Source organism: Centroberyx gerrardi, chromosome 16 (genome assembly GCF_048128805.1).
Source record: "Centroberyx gerrardi isolate f3 chromosome 16, fCenGer3.hap1.cur.20231027, whole genome shotgun sequence".
NCBI classification, from domain to species: Eukaryota; Metazoa; Chordata; class Actinopteri; order Beryciformes; family Berycidae; genus Centroberyx; species Centroberyx gerrardi.
The window spans coordinates 9,571,078-9,582,678 of NC_136012.1; the positions used below are offsets into that span (position 1 = coordinate 9,571,078).

An 11,601-nucleotide genomic window follows, 5' to 3' on the forward strand; every position below is an offset into this window, starting at 1 on the left:
TTGTGATTGAATTTACCTTCTGAAAAAACTGATGAACTTAAGTTGGAGTGGTACACTCATTCTTCAGTCTCTGCTAACAAGCCCGCTCCTCTTTCCATTGTGCAAACCGACAAGTTGGTAGCATATTTAAAAATTGCAAATGAAATGCAGAACAATGATTGAATCAGGAGAGGGGCTTTAGAAGGCAGAGACACAGAGGCTGTCACATATGTAGGCTTCATGACAAATACACAACATAAACTAGAATAAACTAAACTAAAATAGGACAATAAGAAAAAAGGAATATGTGTTGAGCATGGAACATAGGCCTAATCGAAATTACTTTTTTGATTTGTGCATAATTAACATACAGAGAGAACATATGATGTTTAAAAATTTATTGCTTAGGACAAAAACAGACTTTAGAAAACAGACTCTCATGGAAAAAATTACAATACTGATAAAATATTCCTTGTCATACATCACCCAAACATCTGTACAGTGTGGTCTATAAAATGGAGTCTAAATGAAATTTACAGCAGTTTTTTCCTACCAAATTCCATACTTAAAGTTCTTCAACACCAGCGAATTTATTTTTCCTCTTGCCCTCTGCAATCCTTATCCAATGTCTTGCACCGAGCAAACCAGGAATCCGCCAAACAAAAACGATATCCATTCAATCCTTTTCAGCAGAGCTCCTCACCACATTAGCCCCCCTCCCTCCCCGGCCCGCTCCCCATCGTTAAAATGCTGCTTCATTTCAGGTCGATGAAGCGGATGTCCATGATGAGCAGGGTGTGTCTGGGCAGCGGTCTGGGCGCCGGCGACAGCACGGTCATCACCTGCGCTTGCGTGTCCACAGAGGTCACCACGATGAAGCCGCACACCGGACTCTCCACCACCCCCCTTCTAGCCCCCTCCTCCCCTTCCTCGGCGCAACTCACGCTCAGCACGTGGTGGGTGAGGTCCCGGCCCGGCGTCACAGGCACCAGCTTGAGCTGTGTGTCGTCCTGAGACATCCCCAGCGGCAGGCACGAGTCCGGGATGGACGGCGCCCCGATCTTGTAGATGCGGACATCCGAAAAGCGCACGTCGAAGGCGTGGGGGTAGAAGGACACGCCGCGGAAGCCGTAGAAGTACTCGCGGATCTTCTCGTCCCGGGCCTCCCGCCTGCACTCCTTGGAGCGCTCCACCACCCCGCCGGACTTGGGGAGGAGGACGACCCGCACGAAGTGGGGCAGGTCTCGTTTGAGTTCGTTGTAGAGCCTCTCCTGGTCCAGCACCAGCACCACGTCCACCTCGAAGGCGGAGGCGCAGTGGACCAGAGCCTGGTATCCGGAGCCCTTCACCCAGCCGCAGGTGTTGATGATGCAGCCGCCCACGCTGGCCCTCCTGTTCACCTCGCAGCGCTGCGAGAACACCTCAGCCAGGCAGGACGTCAGCTGCACCGCAAGCACCGAGGGAGGACAGAGATAGGAAGATGAAATGTGTGCAGAGAAAAGGATATTATCTTATGTCATGGCAGAATAGCTCAACACAAACTAAACCTGCACAGTGTTGTTGTAGCCTCACACTCCTTTCATCTTTAGAGCTCACACTGCCGCTCTGCACTTATATTATCAACGGTTCGGTATCTTTCTTCTCACCTTATTGTAAAGTTTGATGTTGGTCCCTGGGGAGGTGGAGCCAAAGTGGTAGACCAGAGGAGCCTGGACTGAGAAACCCTCCTCCACATCTGCTGGACGCTCAATGCAGAGCGCCGACATCGTCCCTGGCACAGACACCTTGAAGAGAACAGAATGTTTTTCCCACTTTCCTAGGGCTTGATGGAGAAACCTCCAAATCATCATCAAGTGTCGTTGCAAGCTTATTATGGTAAACCCAATACTTCTTACCCCACTCTGCCCGACGTCCAGCTCCACTAGTGTAGGCCTCCTGCCCAGCCTTACAGCATAGCTCAGTAGCAGCCGGCACACTGTCGACTTCCCCACATCTGTAGGCCCCACCACCATCACCTGAGGGGTAAGAAGTAAGCCGACGTCAATACAAAATCCTTGAGAGCTGACACCCTCACATACGTGTAGTATTTAAAAAGTGCGTAATACTCAAGCCAAGCAGTTGTCTCAGAAAGCAGCATTTCTCTCTCTCTTTCACTCACTAACTCACTTAAACACACACTTACCCTCGGCCCCCTCTCGTTGTCTCTCTCTGCCTGCCTCCTCATCTGTTCCAGGGCAGCGTGTGTGTTAAGGTAGAGCAGCATGGGAGTGTCCTTGGACACATATGCCACCTATAGTGGTGAGGGAAAGACGCTGGGTTATTTGAGCTATTGTTCCGTCAATTCTCAAAACACTATGAGCCGCTGAGGAAATCAAAAGAGAATCCACATGAACACATTCATATACTTGCACACATGCTCCTGCAGTTGCTCACCTCTGTCTTCCCATAAAGAGACACGCTGCAGCCTTGCCAGGTGAAAACTGCTATCTTGGAGCCCGGTCCGAACGTGTACTTCTTGTTCCGGTTCAGCTCCGAACCGAACACCTCGGCCATCCCTGTGAGGAGCTCCAGCTGGACTCGTTCCCCTGCCTCCACCTCGAAGCGAAGCTCCGTCTCCTTCTCCAGGTCAAACCTGGTGCCCCCTGTCCCAGGAGCTGGAGCATCCTCACCCGTCTTTTCTGCACCCTCCGTTGCCATGGCTAACATGAAAAGGTCAGTGTTAGAACTAGCAACAAAACAAAACTAGCAACAACACATTCTGTCACAATATTTTGCCGTAATGTTTAAGGATCAATTATTCTTCCATTTCCAATAAAAGAATATAAAAAGAGACTTTCAACAATCTAACTGATAGTTGATTGTTCCCCCCCAAACATCCATCCCTAACCAGGATAACTTTGCCAAGTTAGAACAGGCGTAAACTATGAAGAGAGATGGTATTTTACAAAGCCACTGGAGGCATGTCAAGGTAATGTCATACTGTTGTTACCATGACAGTATTGTCACTGAGTGAATATACAAGCTCAGTCAAATTCAAACCATCACCTGAACATCAGTGAATGTCAGATCGCACTTGTTTTCCATTCAAACTAGGACATTTTGGGACCATTGAATATGAATGTTCATATCCATAAAGAATTTTAAGGTCATATGGTAAAAAGTTGTTTTAATCATTTTCATTATTATTATTTACTTTAATTGTATAGCCGTAAGTCATAAGGTAACTCCTATCCTGAATGAAACATGTAACGCTAGGTCGTTGTGATTTCGTCTGGTATCAGTAAGAAACAAGCTACCAGCTGCTCCATGAGACTAGGCTGAAACTGACATGACTTTAAATCAGAGTTAACACCGTAAAGACCACTAGTTGAATTACCATACATTCTAAAAGATTCCTGGTTATCGATAATGAACATCCCGTAAGAAAATAAAGTTATAAAGACGCTTGTGGGCAAAGACAGATCATATTGTTAGCAAGCTAGCTAGTAGCTACAACGTAGCTAGTGTTACTAGTTCCAGCAAACCTTGTCTCAAAGGTGGACTCAAGCTCCAAACGTTAATAAACTACTCCCTTAATGTCTGACGACTACCCATCTTTTATTATTTAATGTTTAATACTTACAAAGTAATCACGAAAATTTATTGTAGCTGGAAAATTAAATTAGGGTTTCCAGTTTATGAGAGGCAGTGCTGTGGGTGAGCTGGTCGCGCGAAGATGAAGTCACGTCCTCACTGACCAATCATGTGGTTCTGACAGAAAAGTTGGGCGGGGGAACAGAGAGCTTTTAGTAAACGGCTGTAACACATACCATTGGGCTAAAAAGAAACCTTGCATGTTTTCTTTGTGAATCAATTATAATTAGACATCAATTTAATGTTACTGTTCCGCCAATTAATATAGTTCTAGGACAAGTACGGATGATTTTCGGTTGGCTCATATAAATATATAAATTAATTGCTTTACGGTCACAGGTGTGACTCAAACAGAACTGAGAACCGTTTTATAAATCATTACTATTTTGGATTATGACAAATGACCTTTGAATGAACACCTCTACTTTCTCCCTCCAATCATACACTGTAAAAATAGCTTTTGGACCCTGCTGCGGATCCATTCCCAGAGTCTTACTACTATTCCTCAAACTACAGAAACAAACACCTCCCTTTATACAGAGGACTGACTGGCTAGAAGCAGAAACCTCAAACCAACCATCTGACAGAATCATGTAGAAAAATCACTTTATTTACCACCAAAAGTACAATAAACAGTTGGGAAATGAAAAAGACAAAAAAAGAAACTATAAAAACAGCAGGACTGTACAACTTCAGTATGGTGTAATGGCTCAGAGATGCACCACTAGGTGTCACCATGCATCCAGATCTGTGAGCTTGGAGCTGGGATCATCAGAGGAGGGACTGGGATCTTCCCGTTGGTCGGTCCTCATCATTCTGCCTCCGCAGCCACACAGGTGGGACGCTGGGCTGCACCGGAGACAGGGGAAATGTTCAAATATAAACATTCCTAAAAGCACGATAAAATGGCTCAAGATACCTATAAGCCATCAGTCTCAACCATCAGCAGTCTAACCAGTTGTGCAAAGAATGAGGTAAAAAATGTTTTGACTAAGTATTTGAATTAAACAAAATTTCTGTTAAGAGGTGGCAAAATTGCAAATGTTTAAAAAAAACAAAAAAAAACTGATTTGTCCACGAGCCACCCTCAGTTCAAGATACACGCGTGAACCAAATAATATTCAGTTTTATCAAGCGATTTGAAAACCTACAGTAAACCAACAGTGGTCTGTGTGCTATTGACCACTTCAGTTTGCCCTTACACACCACTGAAAGGAATCATTCTGCAAAGGTGCAACTATCAGCTCCAGCAGGTTGGCTGGATGCAGGTAGACTAGCAGCACTCAGCTTGGTGTGCATCAGGTTACACTAACGAGTTGTAGTCGCCTTTCCTAGGCTGGCAACTCAAACAGTATCTCAATATTTAAAGACGTGTAAAGGAAATCTTGAGTTTAGTTCATGACAAATGGCTCTGTGAACAAAGGAAATGTCAGCAGGGTGTTATACAAGCTGAACAGTGAATTCCATCCAAATGCTCAACAACCGTAGCAACTGCTTACACAGTATTTGAGGAGATGCCAGTAAAAACAATAAAGCAGCAGTGAGGAAATAGGACTTGACTCAGAGACAAATGTTAAACACAATAACAGCAGTAACTTACTGTCCCATTTTTTGAGACAGGTGCCATGTTGAAGATGAACAAGACATTTGGAAAAACATCAACCTCCAAATCAGCTCAAGCTTGCTGAGAGAAAATATTAAATCCTGCAGACTGAGAAAGCTTCACAGAGCTTTTATTTGACCATTCATTTGAAACTCATTCAGTTTGAAAGGTCAAAATGCAGAAGTTGGTCACTCAACTTTTGCTTTGACTCCAATATTTAATCATGTACCAAACTCAAAAGTTTTGTGAATCACTCCACACTTACCCTTCTACTTATTACAAGTGAATGAAAAAAATCATTTTGTTTTACTGTGCAATCCGTGACATTTTTTTTCATTGTTGTTTTTCCAATTATATTAATCCCATCAACCAGTGCTGGAATGACAAACCTTCACTGGGCGTCTACTCAGCCTTCAGAGCCTCCTCTAGAGCAGCAACAACAACGTCAGATTCAGGGAACTTCAGCTTACGAGGCGGACCCTTCTTTATTCCAGTCCACAGCGTTATTTCTGTTGGGAAGAGGATTAGAGTGAAAGGTGTCAGTTACAGGAACTGGATAGGAAATATGCAGTATGAAATATGTGGTCCCCATTTACTGTACAAGAATATTTCACCTTTCTCTCCCTCCACCAGAGTGATCTCGAAGCTGTTCCTGCGGGGTTTCTCGGGGTTCAGGACCACAGTGAGCTCGGGCCGGGCAGCCAGGAGGGCAGTTTTCACCCCCTCAGCGTTTCGCCCGTACACTCGTCAGCTCTTGCTGCAAGGAATGACAACAGGTCAACAATCAGGTACAGATTTGTGTGAACTGTTATTCTACTGTAAAGTGATCTACGCTAAGTGTGGCTGTGTTTTATGTAATATGACTAATGCTACAGAAAAAGTCAGCACCCAAACACTCACCAGTGTTCAATGACCACCCTCTGACCTTCCAGGCCATCCTCCTCCACTTCTTCTTTCCCCTTTTTCCCCTCCACGACCACCTTCTCCTCAGCTGCCTCCACCTCCGCCTTGCGCTTCGCCCCACGACGACCTGAACAGCGCAAACATTGCGTTGCACGTGTTAAAGTTAAGACACAAGTTTATCATTCTACACATCCGAGCCAAAGGAAAATGTTGTTTGAGAACGCGCGAGGCAGCCAGCAGTGTCTGCTAATCACAAGTAGCCGACGTTAGCTAGCGTTATTCAAAAGCTTTCCTGTGAATCAAATCAGAAACGAATCTTTTATCATCAAGTCACTCCACTAATATAAGATTTTATCTCCTTAGCCATGAAGCTAACGCTAGGTACAACAAGACTTGCACACTTGGCTGTGCAGCAACAACATGAGCAAATCTAACCAAAACATCAGATGACAGCTCTGTAGCTAGCGGTATAGCAACTGTATCAGCTGCAAACAACATACATTATGTTTCTTTGATATAATATGTATATTAGTAGTGTATACTTAGCATGTATGCTCAGTAGTATGCACAAAAAACACACGCCTACCTGTTTTGGACGCCATTGCTGCAAATGTTACGAAACTTTCGCGCGCATGTGGACTATACCAGTATGTGGCTGAAAGGGGTTTTCAATGTTGTGGACGAAACCATTCTTAGGAATGTTGCCCCCTGGACTTCCTCTTGGATGGTCTCAATTCTGTAGGCCACAAGCTAACAGTGAAAACCACTCCATGTAGGTTGATGGCTAAAGTCACTGCAAGCATACTGAAAAATAAAAAACAATCTTGTCCCAAAATTAATATCCCTTTATTTTTTTGTTTTGTTAAAGGTGCTGTAACATTTTAACCACATTAATATTGAGACATTAGTCCAATTATTGTAAACAAATAAGACCATTGGAGACCATTGCCGAGAAGACTGTCTGCCTCTACCAGCTTCTTATCAAATCTGAGAATGCCAAGTCAATACTTGTGATGTGGTGGAGAAAGTTCTTCCTAAGTTGTCTTAGAGAGAATGATCTTCACATGAAAGTAAGCACAGAGATCAGTTAAGACACACAGCTGTTCATTTTCCCAGCTGTTTCAAATGGCTCTGTACTGTAGACTACTGCGCTGCTCAGACGTGATACATCCTCGGTTAGCAAGTAAACCTGCGGGATCTTGATCCATCCTCCATCCTTGAGTTCTTTTGTTTTGAAATCGTACTTTAGATTAGATTAGATATTACGTAAAATGTGTCATGGAGGGCACAAGAACATACAAGAATGCAAATTGAGAAAGAGCCTATATTTTGAATTTTTGCAGGAAATCTGCTGGATTGCTTTATGGCACAAACAGGAAGAGGGCTGCTGTTCTTCCAGTGTAAACAAAGCTAAACCTTTCAGAGTTTCTTGCAATGATGTTGGAACAAATAAAAGATGAAAAATGACTTCCAACATGTTTATCATCTTCAGTAACGCAAAAACTTTGACCAAAGAAACAAAGAAGGCGCAGCCAGTAAGGGACAAGGAGGACAAACAGCCACCTCCTCTTTGCGTCAGGAAACAACAGAGTTTCTGGGAAATGTGGACTTCATTTTGAGAAACACTAGCACTAACAATACCAGTGGCATGAGATAGAGGCTATGAATCGTCTCAACCTTGGTTTCTCAGTAAATTACACCAGGTAAATTACAATTACAGTAAAGTAAATTACACCAAGGTATCACAATTAATTTGGCAATGATATAAAATGCTACATGTAGCACCTTTAAATCTGTTTTAATAGTTGTGAAACCAACTGTTCAGAGAAACTGAGATGGCATATCGTGACCTCTGACAGGACCATGGGAGCCAGGCTTTTCACCACAGTCTCAGATCTGCGTCATCGCTCCATGCCTAAGCCTATAGACGCACTTTGGGATCAAACTGCCCTTCTGTCAGTTTTAAGAGAAGATCTGGGTAAAGTCCTGTGGAAGCAGTTGGACAGATGAATGCAGCCCCTAGGGGTTGCCGGTTTGTGCTCCTAGATTTTCCAATTGTTTGTGTGCTAATCTCCAACAGACAGCATCCAGAATAACCAAGAAGGTGAGAGCCTTCCTAAACCTATCAAGCAACAGACGGGCGTGTTTGAGTACAATATATCTCCAAATTCAAGAGTAAATATGATGCTACCGGAATAGCAACACCAAATCCCAGTTTCATTCACAGTCACACGTGGCAGTCCCATCTTTGGGAACTAAAACAAATCGCCTCAGGACGTCACAAGCTCCGTCTGTGCCAGCGAACGTGGGCTATACCTCCAAGAATGAGGCGGTGTGACTCATCAGCATTCGTTTAGTCACTGTTCTTTTGTTCTGTGTTGCTCACTACAGACTCGAGGCCCATGCTGCATCTTGGCTACGCACCCACTTGTACGCTCCCTGTCTTGGCCGTACGATCATCCCTTCAATTGGCTCTCTCTTTTCTGAAATACACAAACACAAAGACACACACATGTGGTTATCTTTCCTGGTTCTTCGGATCCCCAATCTGCTGCGGTGTATTTTTGGCCGTGTGAGTAAAGCTTCGGAGGGGCGGACAGGCCACCAGACAGATGTGCCCTCCCTCCACCCCGCTCTCCTCTTTTTTTTTACTTCCAAAAGTGACTCAAGACCGGATGCTTGGAGCTCCCTGCCACCTCCTGCATCACCATGTATGGTCCGACCATCAATCAAACACTCACGCACGCACGCAGACACACTCATACACACACACACACACACAAGCAAGCAAGCAGCGTGCACAAACTTCATTCATAAATTCTAGTCTGTGTCTGTATGTGTGTGCAGCTCTCAACTCCTGCATCCTACAATATATTTTGTCCTTGATACTAGAGGGCCCTTCCCCTCTCCTTCTGCTATCCTTATCTTACATTTTATTCAGGTGTGTAATTGCTTTTTGTGTGTTCATGTTATGCCATTTCTGCTGTCCTTTGTCTTCTTTTTTAATGAGTCTGGAAAGTACTAGTAAAGCATTAGTTTATTATGTTTTATTATAACTCCTTCATGTGCAAACCTGTTGGTGTTGTCATGTGAAAACCTTGTAACTCCAATTTGGTTGATTTTCATGTTTTCACTCCAATTGAAAGAATACATGCTCCTCTATGGGTTGAGAAAATTCTCCAACCTCTTGGACTTACAAAACCCTTTCAAAGCCCATTGGATGATATAAAAATGGAATTGTCATCAAGCTAAAAACAAGCCTGTTTTTCTTTGTTCCTGGTTCCTTGACGTTTTTTTTATCTGACAGCGACTATGCATTTGCATTTCTGTGTGTGTGTGTGTGTGAGCCAGGGTGCGAGTGAGGCTTATGATTAATCCTGAAATGCATGAAAGGTCTTGCACTTCCCTCCCGCTTCTTTCACACTCTTCCTCTCGTTCCCCTGTCTGTTATGATTTCAAATGTAAAAATATTCAGTTATGAAATATTGTTCCCCACTGAAGCTGCAGCATTGGGAAGAGACCGTTTGTTGTTTGTAACCGCTGATACACACACACAGGCCATGGGCTGATGATGTGGTTGCTCAACGGGTGAACTCATGACACAAAGTCTCACTATTTCTGTGAGAGGATCCCCCCTCCCTCTGTCTCCTGTTGTGTTTGGTGAGTTACCATGAACGGAAGTTCTCTGCCCCAGAGGCTCATGTTCCCTCGTGCCGGACAATGGGAGCTGGTCAGTGCAGCAGTGCTGAAAATGATATTCATCAATTATGGATGTAATACGTCAGCTGTCACGTTAACTGCAGCCGTGCATTGTTATTAGTCAGGAGCCAGTAATGTTCTATTCTATTCTATTCTGTTCTGCTTTGTTCTGCTCTGTTCTGTTCTGTTCCGTTCCGGTCCGTTCCGGTCTGTTTTGTTCTGTTCTGTTCTGTTCTGGTCTGTTCTGTTCTGTTCTGGTCTGGTCTGTTCTGTTCTGTTCTGTTCTTTTCTGTTCTGTTCTGGTCTGTTCTGTTCTGGTCTGGTCTGTTCTGTTCTGTTCTGTTCTTTTCTGTTCTGTTCTGGTCTGTTCTGTTCTGGTCTGGTCTGTTCTGTTCTGTTCTGTTCTGTTCTGTTCTTTTCTGTTCTGTTCTGTTCTGTTCTGTTCTGGTCTGTTCTGGTCTGGTCTGGTCTGTTCTGTTCTATTCTGTTCTATTCCAGTCCTCCACAGAGTAAACACTCAACAGACAGCAGCAGTGAACCCATCTCATCCTCCTGAAACGCTTTCTGAGCCCCTCTCGTTTCCTCCCTGGGCCTTCTGACGTCAGGGTGTGAGTCTCGGCTCGGTCTCTGCAAATAAGACACGCGTGTGAGGACAAACGTCAGCGAACACGCAAAGGAACACGCCAACTCACACAAGCCAACACACAGACTTGGCCAAGACAAACACAGCCATCTGGGGGAGACTGAGGTAGAGAGGGAGGGAGGGGGAGAGGGAGAGGAAGTGCTGGTGTGATGGGGTTCAGACAAAAGAAGAGTGACAGCGTTATGAAAGACGGGCAAACAGACAAAAGAGAGGAAGAAAGGCAGAGGCAAGAACACCAGCGCAGAGTTGGGGGAGAACGAGTGGGCACAGTGCTGCGTGATAAGCAAACATCAAAGTCTTGACTTCAGAAAAATTGTCTTTGCTAATGGTCTGGGCTTTATTCCTGCATGGGAAAACAGCTAATAGGCCCCATGACCACCCAGGCAGTGGGCAGAGACGACAACCGCCTACATTTCTGATATGAAATAATGACTTTGAATCATGGGAAGGGTAACCACGTTGGTCACGATTCAAGTTTTTCATTTGCATGGCTCCTGGCAGAAAAACAGGTCATGAAGTTTATAAAAACCACTTGATTTTCACAATGACTCAAGACTTACCTAATTATCTTTCTGATATCAGGTCAAAATAGTTTCTAAAGCTGTTTTAATATGAAATTTTTGTGTGCTATAAAATCATGTTGAACTTGGCGACATCCTGCACGTCGCTGTCCGTCAAATGCTTGCTGTGATTGGCGCACAGTCCTTTTGAGAAACAAGACTTAAAGCCTGAAGGCCCTGATGTTAAAGAAAAAATCCACCCTCACATACTCTTGCACTCTTATATATCATCAATCTGTGACGTTCAATGCATTCCAGGTATTATGTAATGAGGTGTTGTAACTTACTTTTTTGTTGCACCCACTTTCCCTCAACCTGCCTTGTCTACTTCTACTTCAGTTGGTGATTTCCTGCATTTTCCCAGAGTGCCTTTTGACAACCCCCAAGGACATTAATTTGTTGCATTGAGCATGTATAGGTGGAGAGAGCAATAGCGATAGCAATAGTGTAGCAATAGCAAGAAAGTGAGAGTTTTCCCTGTCGGCTCTTGCTCTTTGATTCTGAGGGACTGACACCAAAACCTGACGTTTACTGTTGATGTTTTAGATTGCTGAAACATTTTGTAGTATCAACCTCCATTG

General features: G+C 44.1%; 2 protein-coding genes across 2 annotated transcripts; both read right to left on the reverse strand.

Moving 5' to 3' along the window:
• Positions 1-385: 385 nt before the first annotated feature.
• On the reverse strand, positions 386-3,686 carry clp1 (cleavage factor polyribonucleotide kinase subunit 1). Its single transcript, XM_071917038.2, has 6 exons — positions 3,602-3,686; positions 2,413-2,678; positions 2,162-2,269; positions 1,875-1,994; positions 1,626-1,763; positions 386-1,421 (listed from the first exon to the last, which is right to left on the reverse strand). Exons 2-6 carry the CDS (start codon positions 2,674-2,676, stop codon positions 735-737), a joined length of 1,317 nt encoding a protein of 438 aa, XP_071773139.1. The 5' UTR covers positions 2,677-2,678; positions 3,602-3,686; the 3' UTR covers positions 386-734.
• A 518-nt stretch (positions 3,687-4,204) lies between these two features.
• On the reverse strand, positions 4,205-6,729 carry selenoh (selenoprotein H). The gene is made up of 5 exons (XM_071917050.1): positions 6,705-6,729; positions 6,116-6,245; positions 5,830-5,972; positions 5,605-5,724; positions 4,205-4,461 (listed from the first exon to the last, which is right to left on the reverse strand). Exons 1-4 carry the CDS (start codon positions 6,718-6,720, stop codon positions 5,618-5,620), a joined length of 396 nt encoding a protein of 131 aa, XP_071773151.1. The 5' UTR covers positions 6,721-6,729; the 3' UTR covers positions 4,205-4,461; positions 5,605-5,617.
• Between the last annotated feature and the right edge of the window lie 4,872 nt (positions 6,730-11,601).